This window comes from Coregonus lavaretus, assembly GCF_964263955.1.
Source record: "Coregonus lavaretus genome assembly, chromosome: 30".
Classification (NCBI taxonomy): domain Eukaryota; kingdom Metazoa; phylum Chordata; class Actinopteri; order Salmoniformes; family Salmonidae; genus Coregonus; species Coregonus lavaretus.
Window position 1 is genome coordinate 31,141,437 of NC_140017.1, and position 17,565 is coordinate 31,159,001.

General features: G+C 50.2%; 1 protein-coding gene across 1 annotated transcript; it reads left to right on the forward strand.

Annotated features, from left to right (window-relative positions):
- Positions 1 to 11,100: 11,100 nt before the first annotated feature.
- wscd1a (WSC domain containing 1a) lies at positions 11,101 to 17,258 on the forward strand (the record flags this gene model as incomplete). The annotated part of the gene is made up of 8 exons (XM_084147719.1): positions 11,101 to 11,536; positions 11,759 to 11,873; positions 12,718 to 12,902; positions 13,132 to 13,253; positions 13,417 to 13,591; positions 15,687 to 15,851; positions 16,107 to 16,307; positions 16,510 to 17,258. The coding sequence occupies 8 exons, from the start codon at positions 11,101 to 11,103 to the stop codon at positions 16,860 to 16,862; spliced, it is 1,752 nt and encodes a 583-aa protein (XP_084003845.1). The 3' UTR covers positions 16,863 to 17,258.
- Between the last annotated feature and the right edge of the window lie 307 nt (positions 17,259 to 17,565).

Sequence of the window (17,565 nt, forward strand, 5' to 3'; positions counted from 1 at the left end):
AGTACTAGCTGCCACCGTTCTATGTTTCATGTTCTGTTGGTTTTGTCTGTTTCATAACACCTGTCCCTTATTTGTGTCTTAATTGTTTCCCTTATTTCGTTCGTGTGTTTGGGTCAGGTGTTATGCGTGATTGTTTTGTGTCAGACTGCCTCGTTAGGGTATTTTCTCTCGTTGTTGGCTTGTCCCGAGAGTTCGCACTGCGTGCGCTTTTCTGGTGTTTTACGCATTGTGTTTTGTGCGTAATTGTTTTGCGCCACCCGGTTGGGTTGGCGACTATTTTGTTCACGTGTTGAACGTACTATAAAGTCTATTGAAGTCATCCTGGATCCTGCGCTTGATTCCTTCCACTCATCTACACACACCACTCTGACAGCAATGCTAGTTCTCTGTCCCTGAGATGGTTACAGGGTTTCTCATCTGCATCAAGGGCAAAGCAGAGGCATCCATTAGCATCTGTTTAATTGGTATTAATTAGGTTTTATGTGAGTGCACACCTCTGTCAAGGCTGTGGTCGGCGCCAGGCAGCGTCAGCTGTAATTACAGTACTTGTAGTTTGCATGGTGTTGTGCACATTGACACAAGGCACTCTGGATAATAATTGAGCTTTCATGTCGATAGGAGCAGACTGACTGTGCAGGAGTGAAATGTAAGTGTGAATGCGAGAGCTTCTCCAAAGGCTCAAGATAGCATGAAGCTCATATACCCATGGGAGAGGTGTGTGGGAGTCTGCACTGCAGTGAGGATCTGTGATGGAGGAGATGTTTTACAGTAATACTTCACCTGCTGTTCTATACAGAGACCATTTCCATGTGTCTGTTTCTCATTAGGAAAAGCAATCAGCGTGTTCATTATGACCCAACCACACAGGGATGGACTATTTCAATCTAGCAGGGGAGACAGACAGCGATGGCCTGCGCTGCCTTCCGTTAAGTTTGTGCTATGACTATCCATTTCTAATTGCACTAAGACCTGTTCCTTCTCCATCCACTATATTCTCCATCAACAGTAAAACCAGACCTATTGATTAGCAGCCCACAGGAGAATTCAGTTAAACAATCATCTGGTGAACAAGCATTTTTTGCGAAGCCAGCAGAAAGTCATCCCTCTCCTATGTTCTAACCAGCCTCGTAACAGGTCAGTAAGGCTGTGTTTACATAGGCAGCCCAATTCTGATCTTCTTCCCACTATTTGGTCTTTTGACAAATCACATCTGATCTTTTCACATCAGCTCTTTTTCAGAGCTGATCTAATTGGCCGAAAGACCAATTGTTACAGGAGGGGGTCGCAGTTCCGGAGCGACCCACTAGGTGTCATCCTCCGACAACCTTAGGCACCTCCTCACTCACAGTCGGGACTAATCATCTTCCTATTGGTGTCACCTGTGTCTATCTGATTCACCTGTGTATTTATGCCCTCACTTCCCTGTGTTCCCTTGCTCAGTTTTGTCTGCTAGTTTCACTATGCGGGACGTATGGACAGGTACGTGAGAAGTGTTCTCCCTGTTTATTTATTATTTCAGTCATAGTTAGTATTTCGTATTTTTGGCTGTCTGCCTGTTTTTTTTAGTCTTATTTGCTCCACCTTTTGTTTTCGTGTAATGTCTGTTATTTTGTATCCTGGCTTCGGGACCATCAGTAAAGTTCCTTGTTTCACAATCTCTGCCTACTGCCTACTGTCTAACCTGCACCGCACCTGGGTCACACCTCACACCAACCCTTACAGAAATCTGAGGCACTATGGACCCAGCAGAGGCAGCACAGTATCATTGGCAACGCAGGGAGCCATGCTGAACCAGCATGACCGCAGCCTGCAGCAGATCACCGAGAATCTCCGCCAGCTGACGATCGCGTGCAGAACCGGGTGGACACCTGACCAGCGGCGGCAGAGCGGAAACCGCGGCAGCGGCATCTCCAGTCGCGCCTGCGACATCGCGGGAACCCCGCCTACCACCTCCGGAGAGGTACAACGGACGTTCAGAGGGCTGCAGGGAATTCCTCACCCAGTGTTCCCTGATATTCAGCCTACAACCCTCCTCCTTCCCGACGGAGCAGGGCCGGGTGGCCTACATTATCACTCTGTTGACGGGTCGGGCCCTTTCCTGGGCTACCGCAGAGTGGGAGAGCCAAACTCCAGCGTGCTCCGATTCCTGCCAATTCACCCGGGAGCTACGCAAGGTGTTCGACACCTCTCGGGTGGTGTCGGGGCACGAGGCCAGGAGACGGCTCACAGCCTGTCGGCAGGGTGACCATTCGGTGGCGGACTACTCTGTGGAGTTCCGGACCCGGGCTCGAGAGGCAGGATGGGAGGAGGCCATCCTGGTTGTCCTTTACGCTCATGGGCTATCGGAGGGGATGAAGAACGAACTCTCCTTCATGGAGCTGCCTGAGCGACTGCACGGCCTCTTCGACCTCTCGGTGCGGGTAGACAATCGGCATCGTGAGAGGGCGCACAAGAGAGGCATGACGCAGGGCGTGCCTCCGTGTCCCACTATCTGCCCGGAGGCTTTACGCCGATTCAGGGAGGAGATGCCTCAGGAGGAGGCTATGCAGCTGGGTGCGGCGTGCTTGTCCAAGATGGAGAGGCAGAGGCGTCTGCGCCAGGGACGTTGCCTGTACTGCGGCCAGACAGGTCACCACTGCAAATCATGCCCAGAGAAGCCGGGAAACGGGAGGTCTCGCTAGTATCAGGAGGGGTGCTAGTGAGCCGGAACCGAAGCCCCAACTCCAGAGACTCACAGACTTTTCTCCCCGTCATGGTTCAGAGGGCCCACGCTGCGCGTCGGGCGCATGCACTGGTGGATTCTGGGGCCGCGAGAAACCTGATGGACGCGGGGCTGGCCTAAGGGTGGAGCATTCCATTACTCTCCCTCTCTGAGCCGGTTCTGGTCATGGGCCTGGACGGCCGGTCGTTGGGTTTTGTGCTTCATCACCCGGCACACTGTTCCCATGCGTGGGTGGCGGGGGGCTATATCCAGTTTTTCATTGGGACTCTCCGGAGTGTCCCCTCGTCCTCGGGAACCCCTGTATAGACTGGTCCACGGGGCGGCTCATCCTGGAGGGAGGAGCCGCCCCCGTCCTGTTCCAGTCTCCAAATACCGCTCATCAGCCCAAACCACCGTCCCAGACCACCTATCAGTCCTCACCTCTTCCCCAGGTCTATCTGAACTGCTTACTGCCCTAGCGGCGGTTTCCACCGGGAGGATGGCGGCTACAGACTCCGTCACTGGCCCAGACCTGGCAGGCGTTCCCTGGGAGTATTGGGATCTGAGGGAGGTTTTTAGTATTTAGTAAGAGGCGTGCCAAGAGCCTAACTCCTCATAGGCCATACGACTGTGCTATCGATCTCCTACTGGGCGCCATGCCCACACGAGGCCAGAGACGCTGGCCATGAGGGAGTATAACTACGAGACACTCGTCGAGGGTCACATCCGTCCCTCTACCTCACCCGCAGGCGCAGGCTTCTTCTTCGTGGGGAAAAAGGACGGTGGGCAGCGTCCGTGCATTGATTACTGGGCGCTCAATGACATCACGGTTAAGAACCGCTACCCACTCCCCCTGATGATGACGGCATTCGAGTCGTTGCAGGGAGCCTGGGCCTTCACCAAGCTGGACTTATGTAATGCCTACAACCTGGTGAGGATTCGGGAGGGGGACGAGTGGAAGACAGCGTTTAACACACCCAGTGGGCATTACGAGTACCAAGTCATGCTGTTTGGTCTAGCCAATGCACCTACGGTGTTCCAGGCGTTGGTCAATGACGTGCTCCGGGACCTCCTCGACTACAGTGTCTTCGTGTATTTGGATGATATCCTCATATTTTCGAAGGACATGTGTGAACACCAGCAGCACATTCGGCAGGTCCTCCAACGCCTTCTCCGTCACCAGCTCTACGTCAAGGCGGAGAAGTGTGTGTTCCACACTGAGACAGTCTCCTTCCTGGGGTTCATCGTCACCCAGGGGGACCTACGGATGGACCCAGCCAAGGTCAGCGCGGTCCTGGATTGGCCCCAGCCCTCATCCCTCAAGCAACTACAACGGTTTTTAGGGTTCACACATTTTTATAGGTGATTCATTCGCAATTTTAGCTCCCTAGCCGCTCCCCTGACAGCCCTCACCCAGACGAGCGTATGCTCCTTCGCCTGGACCCTGGAAGCGGGGAACACATTTGATGTGCTGAAGCGGCGCTTTACATCGGCCCCGGTCCTCGGGCATCCTGATCCATCCCTGCCGTTCATTGTGGAGGTGGATGCTTCAGACGTTGTGGTGGGAGCAGTCCTGTCCCAGCGGTTCCTCACGGACGCTAAGACACCCCTGCACGTTTTTCTCCCATCGGCTGTCCCCGGTGGAGCGGAATTCCGACGTGGGGAACCGTGAGCTGCTAGCGGTGAAGCTCACCCTGGGGGAGTGGAGACATTGGCTAGAGGGGGCCACCCATCCATTTGTCGTATGGACTGACCACAAGAACTTAACCTACATTCAGGGGGCCAAGAGGCTCAACTCGCACCAGGCCAGGTGGGCGTTGTTCTTCACTAGGTTCCGTCCGGGGTCAAAGAACACCAAGCCTGACGCACTCTCCCGGCAGTTCGACCCCGTGGACCTGGTGGAGAGGGACGACCCCATTGTCCCCAACGCCCTGATTGCTGCCCCCGTTTCGTGGGGAATTGATAGGCTGGTCAGAGCAGCGCTACGGCGGGAGCCTGATCCGGGCAGAGGTCCATCAGGGAGGATGTACGTACCCAAGGCTGCGCGCTCGTGACTGCTTCAGTGGGCACACGCGTCCGACCTCACCAGCCATCCGGGGGTTGCCAGGACGTTGGAGTTCCTGCGTAGGAGGTTCTGGTGGCCATCTGCTGAGGGGGATACACGCGCCTTCATGGCTGCTTGCCCGATGTGCGTGTGCACAAAGAGCTCACGTCAGCCCGCGGCAGGGCTGCTCCGAATCCTGCCTATCCCCAAGCACCCTTGGTCCTACATCTCGCTGGATTTCATTTCCGCACTACCCCCCTCTGATGGATACACAGTCATCCTGGTTGTTGTGGACCGGTTCTCGAAGGCTGCCCACTTCATTCCCCTTCCCAAACTCCCGTCGGCCCGGGAGATGGCTAAGTTGGTGGTGCAGCACGTTTTCCGGGTCCATGGCCTTCCCCAAGATGTGGTGTCGGATCGGGGCCCTCAGTTTGCCTCCAGGTTCTGGAAGGCGTTCGCCACCTGCCTCTGCGCCTCCGTCAGCTTGTCTTCCGGCTTCCATCCCCAGTCGAACGGGCAGACGGAGCGCGTCAACCAGGTTCTGGAGGGGGTGCTGAGGTGCTATGCCTCCAGCAACCCAGCTACATGGAGTCAGTGACTGGCGTGGGTGGAGTACGCCCACAACACCCTTCTCTGTTCATCCACCGGCCTGTCCCCCATCCAGTGCCAATACAGGTACCAACCCCCCCTATTCCCCGAGCAAGAGGAGGAGGCGGCGGTCCCGTCAATCCAGGCCCACAACAGTCGCTGTCGCCGCACCTGGAGGCGCTTAAGCGGGCCTCGGTCATGTCTCAACATCAGGCCAACCGCAGGCATCGCACGGCCCCGGTCTTTCGCCCGGGACAGAGGGTGTGGCTCTCCATGCGGGATCTTCCCCTCAGCTTGGAGTCCAGGAAGCTGTTCCCCCGGTTCGCCATTCAGAGTGGTCCGGCGAGTCAACCCAGTGACCTACCGCCTGCAACATTCCCCCACCATACGGGTGCATCCCACATTCCATGTGTCCCTCCTCAAGCCCGTCTCCACCTGTCCCCTGGCTCCCCCACCTCGTCCTGTTCCCCCGCTGCACCTCGTCTGAGGGCAGCCGGCTTTTACTGTGGACCGGGTCCTTGACTGGTTGGGGTCTCCAATTGCTGGTGGACTGGGAGGGTTATGGGCTGGAGGAGCGGTCCTGGGTGCCCAGGTGGGACATTCTGGACCCAGGGCTGATAACAACATTCCGTCGCCTCCTCCCAGAGGCGCCGAGGTGAACGGCTGGGGCCGTTTGTCGGGGGGGCACTGTTACAGGAGGGGGTCGCAGTTCCGGAGCGACCCACTAGGTGTCATCCTCCGACAACCTTAGGCACATCCTCACTCACAGTTGGGACTAATCATCTTCCTATTGGTGTCACCTGTGTCTATCTGAATCACCTGTGTATTTATGCCCTCACTTCCCTGTGTTCCCTTGCTCAGTTTTATCTGCTAGTTTCACTATGTCAAGCAGTACTAATCAGTGTCTGATCGCGGCACGTATGGACAGGTACGTGAGAAGTGTTCTCCCTGTTTATTTATTATTTTAGTCATAGTTAGTATTTCGTATTTTTGGCTGTCTGCCTGTTTTATTTAGTCTTATTTGCTCCACCTTTTGTTTTCGTGCCTACTGTCTAACCTGCACCGCACCTGGGTCACACCTCACACCAACCCTTACAACCAATTAGTGAAGAAAATATCAGAATTGGGCTGAGCACAACCTAATAGACTGACAATGTAGCATCTGGTCTAGTCCTCCACAGCCGCACCCCTTTCTATCATACCTTCCACTCTGTTTGTAATTGCAGGCCAGCACTGATCTCAACGATCCATCCAGGTCATGACACCGATGCAGCTGTTGGAATCTGAAATTTCAAATTCAAGCAACACATATTCCCCTGCCATCTGACACTTTCAATCTACAGCAAAAAAAGACCAGTAGCCAACCTCTATTTTCACCTCTATTTCACAGACACTAATAGGTGTCTGTAAGACCAGGAGCACCTGTCACCTGTCTAGAATTACATGAATGTTCCAGGATGTAGCCTAATTGATATATCGCAATGAATGTGATGATAGAAAGTAAATATAATGAATTTTATATTTTAGATGATTCTTACAAATAATTTTAATATAATCGAATGTAATCGAATGAAGGTGTATATTAGGTACAAAATGTGGAAAACGTGCACAGTGCACATCGAAACCACAGTGAGCTGTTATGAGCGTCCTTGAAGAGCATGCGCGCTGTATTCCTGTCTCTGTCGGGTTAAACAGCTGGGTCTGTGCGCGGAGAGAGACAGACGTGATTCTGCTCTGCAGTGTGTGTGACCGAGGCGACATGGCGAGGATAAAGATATTGGGATTATTGCTTTTCTAATGTCTTCGCTTTAGAAGGCATTACATAAGAAAATAAAAAGGATGAGATGAGGCCTACGAAGACGAGACATCAACATTGCCACATACACGCCACATACAATGATGAGCGCCAATTCGACTCAAACACTGAAAGACTGACTGAACACTCGGGATGCCATTTATGAAGGAGGTGCAGAATTGCATTAACATATGGCGCTTTTGTTAACGATTTGTTTTTCGTTCGTTTGTTTTAGCCTAGCCTACTATCGAGATACTGGCGTTATGGTAAGACCTACAGTATGTTTGAAATTGTAGAGCTGTATTTATTTAGAAATTGTCGTATGTTGATTTTCTAAGCTGTTAATTTGTCATTTGTGCATGGACTATCCCGTGGACTTTTATAGGCTACTGAACAGCATAGCCTTAAAAACATAGCCTTAAATGTGATTTTGGTGATTAAAAAGGGTTGTTGTAGGTTATTGTAAATTGATGTAATGCATAAATAATGCATTGAGGCCATGCGAAAAACGACATGATGCAAACAATTGGAATGCTTGGAGAAGATACTAGATTATTTTTGATCAGTTGAAATCTAACCTATGGTTTATTGGCAAATCTTTCCTCATATAAAGGGTCCCACTTTTCCCCAACTTATAAAGGCGTTATAGAGCCTTTAGAATGTGCTCTACCACGGAGTCCTAATTCAAAACAATCTTCAATATGATACAACATCGAAGTAGGAGTCCTTATTGGTGCTACTTTGATGCCTAAGACAAAGCAGGTGCAGTACATAGCCCTCAGTGGTGAATTTCTCACTCTGTTTTCTTCCCACACATCCTTTCAGTCAGAGAGCCCAAGAGAAAGACCCCCCCCCCTCTCTTATACACACATACACACCAACCCCTCTCCCTCCAATCCAGTATTGAATGGGGTATTCAGTGGCCTGTTTGTGTGAGCTGATTTGTGTTCCAGGGTAGATCACAAGCTACTTGCAGCCTCCTGGGCTCTGGCATTTGGGTCCAGCAGCGGTAGGAGAAGGGGGAATGGTGGACGGTTGCAAGGGGGGAATGGTTGGATGCTAGTTGTCAGGGTTAGGAAAATGGAGGTGGAAATGAAAGTGTCAGAGGATCAGGTATTATGCCAGTAGTCACATTATTATTTTTTTACCCCCTTTTCATGATATCCAATTATAATCTTGTCTCATCCCTGCAACTCCCCAACAGGCTCAGGAGAGGCGAAGGTCGAGTCATGCGTTCTACGAAATATGACCCGCCAAACCACGCTCCTTAACACCCACCCACTTAACCCGAAAGCCAGCCACACCAATGTGTCAGAGGAAACACTGTTCAACTGACGACCGAAGTCAGCCTGCAGGCGCCCAGCTCGCCACAAGGAGTCACTAGAGCGTGATGAGCCAAATAAAGCCCCCCCCCCAGCCAAACCCTCCCCTAACCCAGACGACGCTGGGCAAATTGTGCGCCGCCCTATTGGACTCCCGGTCACGGCCGGTTGTGACACAGCTTGGGATCGAACTCGGGTCTGTAGTGACACCTCAAGCACTGCGATGCAGTGCCTTAGACTGCTGCGCCACTCGGGAGGCCCCATACCATACATTTTCAACATCAGCTACAGAGAGATGAAGCAAAATATTACAACAGAACATTCTGTAACTGCAGTTAGAAACTTGCTGGAAATCACTGGCTAAACACTCTGCAGACATAACCAGGTGTTCTTCAATAAATACAGCAGCAGAGCTTTTGTTGCACCTCCTCACTCTTTACACATGCATCCATTTTATTTCAGAAGTCAATAAAGTACTGTCCAGGATCTGGCATTTGCAATCATTTTAGCAGCCATTTATTGAGCGGTTTTTAGTGATTGTGGCTTGTTTATGGCTCATCAATCTGCAAATGGAAATGCAACACAAAGTGTAAATAACCCAAGACGGTCCATTTCCTAACAAAATATTAATGCAGCGCTCCATATATATCCCTTGCTGGCTGGCTCTTAAAGGATTGGTAAGTGCCGGCCCTGGACCACTCTCAGGAGTGGCTGAGTGTATTCCACACAGATCACGCATAGAGAGGCTGTCTTTGGCTAAGGATACTCTCAGCTCACACCCTAAAATCTGGGTCAGAATTTACAGAAATATATACATATAAATAACTCATACTCTTGGACTCATACTCCTGCCTTATAAAAACAAAAAATAAAATACAAAAAATAATTATAACTGGCAAAATGTACAAGATAGTCTAAGATGTGAAAGTAGGCTAAAGCGTATGAAAGGGAGTTTACTCTAGAGCTTAACTATGTTTATGATAATCAACTTGTATGTACTGCACTTGAAGACAGTCCTTGGGTTCCAGGAAGTAAGGAGCAACATGAAAAGAAAAACTAAGAAGAACAACTAAAGAAGTACCTCGGTGCCTGGGGCAAGGCAGTTCTTCTGAGGCAGAACTCAGAAACACAGAAAACATGTAAGAGGGAGCTCTGCCTGGCATATCAGGATATGAATTTGGATGAATATTCAAGAGATTCATCTGACTCTGCAAGAGATTTATCTTGTCCTGAAATGTAAGAGATTTGGCTGGTTTTTGGACAGATAAATGTATCTGTTTGCACAGGCTCTCTTAGTCACGGCGGTGCTTTATTGCCAGCCTTCCCATACTTCTTGAATCTGGTCTCTAAAGTTTATTCTCCATTTTAAAGTAGGCTATTTTGCATGTGATTAATGCCTTAAAGTTAACATAAATCAACTGATATCTGGATTAGCAGCATAACCCAAAATTGTTAATGCCATACACGCAGTCCTGGTTAAACTGAATCGTTTGAGCAATGATCTACATTCATTAGAGAAAAGCTCAGCTTCATAACTGCATGGGTCCTATTTCTGATAGATTTTCAAGAGGTAAGAGGATACCCACAACTCAGTGGGTGATGAGAAAAACTGGCATTACCTTTGTCTTGTACTGCCCAGTTGAGATTGACAAGTGCAATCTGCTTTCTGCAAATACAAGTATGTTATTGCTGAAAGGGAGGGGGTTAAAAGGCTGACTAAGCAAGATGTGTTGACCTCACACTGTTGGTTCCTGTCAGAAACTGACAAATTAGATGATGACACAGTGAATCTGGCATTGTGGTTAAAAATGGTAATTTAATCACTGGCTAATGCTGCTGAAGCTGTCATTTTTGTGAAGGAAAACTTGCATCTACTAGTTATTCTATAAACTCATCAAAATAATGTTTCTCTAAGCTTATTTTCATTCCACTCTGGTATCGCTTGGTGTTGGCGAGAAAGAACGCCGTTGCATCTCAAGCCTTTGTCTAGAACTGGGCCTTGTTCCAAAGCTGAGTCTGAGATGAAGGTCAGAGGTTACGCTGACAAGAGAGGGATCTAGTTTTGAGATCATTCAGGCAACTGGTTTTGTGTCATGCATGTCAACTACGTATTGTAAACAAGTAGACATAGAACTTATAGTTTGCCATCTTGTAGAGGAGGAAATGGTGACTTACTTAGGCTCACCTCCTCTCCTTTATAATAGAGACATATACAACCAAAACCTCTCTGCCTCAATAATACAATATTTCTCCTGTGTCTCTTATTTGTAGTTTCATCTCTGGGGATAAGACGAGAAAGCTGAGCCTTGACCTCATTCAGACTGCCTTCCATTGGCTCCTGAGGAGGTGGGCTGAATCATCCTGACTCGAGAGGTTCTGTTGAGATACGTACATCAACAAGCTATGGAGCGGAACCTCTTGCTCATGCGGATCAAGGTCTAGGGACATCTAAGGACATCTGACAACTAGGGTCTACCAACTCCTGATTCCTGTTCCTCTCCCTGTGAGAAGTGTTGTAGATCACGTAGATCACAACAATCGTTTTGCTGAGATGACTAGACAAGGGGGTATGTTACTGGGATAGAATGCTTTACACCAGAGCTCTGTATACGTTTGGAGCCAGCGGCAGGCTGAGATAAAGAGGGGATCGATGGCCAAGCCCCTCTACAGACTGCAGCGTTTCCTCCGGAGGGCCCAGCTGTTCCTGCTCTTCCTGGGTGTGGCCTACATCATGGCCGGGAGCGTCCTCCTGCTCCAACGGGCCAGCCTGGTGGTGACCCAGCGAGGGGCCACCAGCCCTCCACTGCCCTCCCTGCCCTCCTTACCCTCACCACCCCGGGCCCTGGAGCTGGGGGTGCCACCCGTGAGGGTAGGAGGCTACGGGGGCAGGAGCTCACGGATCATGGCCAGGGGGCAGGGGTACCAGCCTGGGAGCCCATTGGACGACAGGACTGGAGCACGGTGGCTCATGTCGAGGAATCTGGAGATCCGACACCTGCGGCGCCGCTGGTTCCACAGTCTGATGACGGAGAAGGATATGTCACAGGTGGAGAGGAGCACCCCCAGGAGGAATGCGCCTCACAAAGGTACCTATCTACCTATCCCAGAAATTAGGAAAATTCTCTGCCATATAGAGTGGAGATTCTGAAGGGGTGTTGTATTCTATAAATTAGCTATGTGGCAACTCCTCAAGTTTTGGAGACGCTACCTGAAAAGTGGTTGACAAAATGAAATAACACAATGACAGACTACTTAACCTGTAACTAATGCTTTGCTGATTTATGTATGTTTGTTTGTTTGTTCTCAAGGTTCTTACATGGGCTGCTTCCTGGACAATTCCAAGGAGCGGGCTTTGAGGGGATCTGTATCCAATGATTTCCGCAAAATGACCAGCACCATGTGCCAGGATACCTGCTCAGCGAGGTACGTGGAGCTCCATCCTGCCTCAACACACTATTATCACATCTTTCACAACACAGGACGTATTTCACATCTCAGGAGGAGCATATCATCAACATTATATAACCCCCATTCCCATCCTATCATCTCTGCAGATTAAACTGTGCTGAATCTGTGTATCGGGAATGTACCCACAGATAGGCAGACCATAGAATTAGCAAAGCATAGGCATATGCTCAGCCTGAGGAGCTCCACGATACTTGACTTGTATTAACTGGTAATGGAACAGGGTTTGGGGGGAAGAGTGTAAGCACAGACCTACAGTTGCGGGAGCTCTAGCTGGCTTGTCCCAGGCGGAGAATTTGAAGCCTCCGAATTAAGGACGTGTGAGCAGAGGAGTAGAGAGGAGCAGTGAGGAGTGTTGTAGCCTCTGGTCTCCCAGGGCAGATGTTGAAGGGGTTGAGGAGGGGGGTTGGAGAGATGGAGTGATCTGCAGTGAAGGACTATGGAGCGACAAGCAGGCAGACTGCTTCAGTCTCTGTTAGTATTAATTGTGCACCAGAGCAAAAGGAGCGAGACAAACGGTACTCCCCTAATTAACCCCTAGGGTAGCGGAGCGTGCAGCATTTGCATTGCTGTTGAATTCAATATTAACATACTGTATGTTCTCGTGTTATACGCATGGTTCAGCATAGTTATAGAAAAAACATTACTGTTGAAAAATAATACTTTTTAAGCAATCAATATATGAAATACGTTTCTTACGAAGAACCAGATTGTTTAATGATTACGGATGTGTTGTGAATACTTTGAGTTGATGTAAACTGTTACCAGAGTTTCAGATCTATCTGAATGTAATTTATTACAGTGGCTACCAGTTTGCTGGTCTGGAGTACGGGTCGGAGTGTTACTGTGGCAACCACATCACCAGCCTGCGTGTGAGAGATGAGGAGTGTAACTTGGACTGTAAAGGGGAGAAAGGCTCCCCGTGTGGAGGTGTTGGACGCCTGTCAGTGTTCAAGGTGGAGGATTTGCTTCCAGGCCAGAGGAGATGTGAGTATGAGGGACCTGGTCCAATGTTGAGTGCTGGGGAACAGCAGGAGATCGAGTCAAGCTGATAAAGCATCGCATTCATTGTCAGGAGAGCACACATTTGTTACACACCCACACAGACAAGTCTAGGGCTCTGCTTCCAGGGAATGTGCAGGTGTGTTCTGTGTCTGTATTGAAGCCTTATGGCTGAGAATTGCAGCTGTGCAAAATACCTCTCCTGTTTTTGCAGACAGGAACGTGCGTTACCGCGGCTGCTTCAAGGAGCCTGAGAACAGCACCTCTACATCCCTGGTCCATGTGCTCCAGCCCAACCTCACCTCCCAGTCCTGCATAGAGACCTGCATGAACAAGGTTGGACCCTTAGGGTGCCATTGCCAGCATTTTGCAGTATGACGTTGCTTATAAATAAATTGTTTCAGCATTTACGATGTGCTTTTGAAGAGTTTTTGAATGCCCTATAAACCCATTATACGTTTTAGTTTGTTTCAAGTGTGACCAAATTTGCCTGGCCTAGGAGTTTCCGCTGGCTATGCTGAGGAGTCCGGACTGTTTCTGTGGTTACACTACTCCTGACTTCACTCTCCATGAGCCGGCTGAGGAGGAGCACTGTTCACGGATCAACACCACTGAAGCCTCCTTACCATCAACCCTCCAGCACTTCTACCAGGTCTACCAGACACCTGTCCAAGGTAACACGGTCAGACAACCAAAAAAGCATTCTTCCTTCAAATCCAGGACTGCCTGTCACGTTCGTTGATTGACGGGACGGACCAAGGCGCAGCGTGATATGCATACATGTTTATTATAACGAATAAACAACGACAAAACAATAAACCAACGACACGTGAAGTCCTAAGGTAACACACAACAAACCTCACACGGGACAAGATCCCACAACCCACTAGTGCCAAAAGGCTGCCTAAGTATTGTCCCCAATCAGAGACAACGAGCTACAGCTGCCTCTGATTGGGAACCACACCGGCCAACATAGATCTACACATAATAGACCTACAACATAGACTATATATAACAAAGAATATACACACCCTGACTCAACATATAAGAGTCCCCTGAGTCAGGGCGTGACAGTACACCCCCCCCCCAAAGGTGCGGACTCCGACCGCACAACATAAACATAACAGGGTGGGCATTCCGCTCGTGGCGTGACGACCTCTCACTCTCCGCCTCCCTGTTGCGCCCCTGGTCTGGTCTGGACCTCGGCGCGCTACTTCCCCTCTCCTTCCTCCCACGATACGCCAGGCCCTGTCTGACGTCATGGTCTGGACTGGAGCCGCTGACCAGAGCTGGACTGGGCACCGGTGGAGCGGACTACTCTGGCTCCGGAGTGGAGCCGCTGACCGGAGCAGGATTGGACCCCGGTGGAGCGGACTGCTCTGGCTCCGGAGTGGCGCAGCTGACCGGAGCTGGATCAGGCACCGGTGGAGCGGACTGCTCTTTCTCCGGAGTGGAGCAGCTGACCGGAGCTGATCAGGCACCGGTGGAGCGGACTGCTCTGGCTCTGGAGTGGAACAGCTGACCGGAACTAGATCAGGCACTGGTGGAACGGGCATGGGCCGTGCCGGACTGGACAAACGCACCACAGGCTTGTTGCGAGGGGCAGGAACGGGCCGGGCCGGACTGGCAACGCGCACCACTGGCTTGGTGCGAGGAGCGGGAACAGGCCGGGCCGGGCTGGCGACGCGCACCACTGGCTTGGTGCGAGGAGCAGGAACAGGCCGGGCTGGCGACGCGCACCACTGGCTTGGTACGAGAAGCAGGAACAGGCCGGGCCGGGCTGGCGACGCGCACCACTGGCTTGGTGCGGGGAGCAGGAACGGGCCGGACCGGTCTGGCGACACGCACCACTTGCTTGGTGCGAGGAGCAGGACTGGGTTCCTTTATTAACCCCTTCTGCTGCCTAACCAGCTCCTCTCGCCGTGCCTCTACACCTTCCTTCTCCCTTCTAGCCTCCTGTAGCGCCTCCCTCTGACCGAATACCTCCTGCTCCCTCTGAACCAATAGCCCCCGTAATCTGGTGGCCTCCTCACCTAACCAGCAGATCCGCCCTATCGCGGCCTCCTGCTGCCTCGTCGTCCACACCGTGTGCCCCCCCCAAAAAAATGTATTGGGGTTGCCTCTCCACCCTGATCCCTTTCAGGGCCTCCATCTTTCTTGCCAGATCCTATCTTATCTCCTGCCAAGTCCATCCTCTCTGCTCCTCCTCGGCCCACTGCTTGGTCCAGGTCTGGTGGGATCTTCTGTCACGTTCGTTGATTGACGGGACGGACCAAGGCGCAGCGTGATATGCATACATGTTTATTAGAACGAATAAACAACGACAAAACAATAAACCAACGACACGTGAAGTCCTAAGGTAACACACAACAAACCTCACACGGGACAAGATCCCACAACCCACTAGTGCCAAAAGGCTGCCTAAGTATTGTCCCCAATCAGAGACAACAAGCTACAGCTGCCTCTGATTGGGAACCACACCGGCCAACATAGATCTACACATAATAGACCTACAACATAGAATATATATAACAAAGAATATACACACCCTGACTCAACATATAAGAGTCCCCTGAGTCAGGGCGTGACACTGCCGACCTTGTGAAATCATTTTAAGCACTGCTTTGGCATGACACCAAACTCCACTTTGCACCACGCAAAGTCAAATCAATCACTCAAATTCTGTTGGACTTTGTCTTCTGCAATTCAGTATGTTTCTGAGCAGACTATGTACAACTTAATTTAAAATGTTACACTCCTCTCTCCCAGACTCCAGATGCACAGAGAGGAAGTTCCTACCAGAGAAGTCCAGTTCATTGGTAGCGCTCTCCAGCTTCCCAGGAGCAGGCAACACCTGGGTCAGACACCTCATAGAGTTGGCCACAGGATACTACACAGGCAGCTACTACTTCGATGGAACCCTTTACAACAGAGGTCAGCTCCTACACTGTACAGTCACTATGTGTTTACACTGGATAGGAAAGAGGGCACCCATACTTTAGGAAATCTGTCACTTTTGTCCTTGGCCATCTGTTGTGCAGATCCAGCTATTTGCCTTAGTCCATAATGAATTTAAGATACTTTTTTTTAGTTATCATCCATACCCCTCTGTCTGGCTTGGTTTATACAGCCAAAGATAAAAGCAAAAATATTTCCAGGTTTGTGTATCTGTGTCTTGGTGTTGTGTAGGCTTCAAAGGGGAGAAGGATTACTGGAAGAGTGGTCGGACCATCTGTGTGAAAACACATGAGAGTGGGAGGAGAGAGATAGAGAAGTACGACTCTGTCATCCTGCTGATCAGGAGCCCGTACCGTTCCCTCATGGCTGAGTTCAACAGGAAGTGTGCAGGACATCTGGGATACGCCTCTGATCAGCACTGGAAGACCAAAGGTACACAGCCAGCCTGGAATCAGGGTTTTCTTGTGGCTTGTATTAATCATGTACAGTATAGTACACCAGCCAAAGTAGGAGACCTTCTGGGACCGTGTTTTTTTTTTATTGCAGGAGGGAGGGTCTGTTTGTCTGTCTGCATTGTGTGAGTTGATGTTCTTTTTGAAAAGTACTGCACAATACCATGCTCCCCCCCTTGTAGAGTGGCCTGAGTTTGTGAGCAGCTACGCCTCCTGGTGGGCATCCCACGTACTGGACTGGCTGCGGTTCGGCCAGCGGGTCCTAGTGGTCCACTTCGAGGAACTCCAGACGGCACTGGTGCCCCGGCTACGATCCATCGCCTCCTTCCTCAACGCCACAGTGACCGAGGACAGACTGCTGTGTGCCGAGAGCAACCAGGATGGACACTTTAAACGCTCCGGGGCCCGGCGGCCCACCTTCGACCCCTTCACACCCGACATGAGAGGACTGATAGATGGGCTGATCCGTGCGGTGGACCAGGCTCTCCTGGACAGCAACCACACAGGCCTTCCACTGGAGTACCTGCCCAGATGATGGACAGCTAAACTCTGATAACCCTGATCTCTACCTTGTCCACTACCCTGTCCCTCCTCGGTTTACACTGCCTTAAAGCTGTGGTGGCACAGATGGATGGATACCCCCAATCCAACCCAAGAGAAAGCGTTTCAAATCAGGAGCGTGCCATACAAAGGAAGCATAGTCGTATAGACAGAGGCTAATCTCACAAAACACTTTTTATGTTTTAGAAGCGCTGGTTTATCAAAATGCTGTCTTTCTGTTTTAGAAGTGTTCTGCTTTTTGGGACATTGCCTTATTGGGGGTGAACTGATAAGTGTTCCAAACAATGGAAACTGTATCCTCTGTTTTAAATCAACTCTAAATAAACTGTACCTCCTATAAAACTATATGCTACATCCTGTGGTACAATCCACTTTGAGTTTTGTTTTTGTGATCAAAATATAAAAACTAAATATATTGGATTACAACATAATAAAGTGACATTTTAAATATCTAATGCAGGCAACTTCCTCAGAAAAGGGATACTGTTGTAATATGAGTTAACATTGCAGTGTTTTTAAGGTGGTGTTTTAGGCATATTCCGAATGAATGGGTTCCTATGGTAATACTGACAAAACATAATTAGACCATCAAATAACCGAAGTAAACAAAATATACCTCTATCCAAAAACTATCTTGGGGGATCAACTACACTACAGCCAAGGGAAGTGGAACAAAT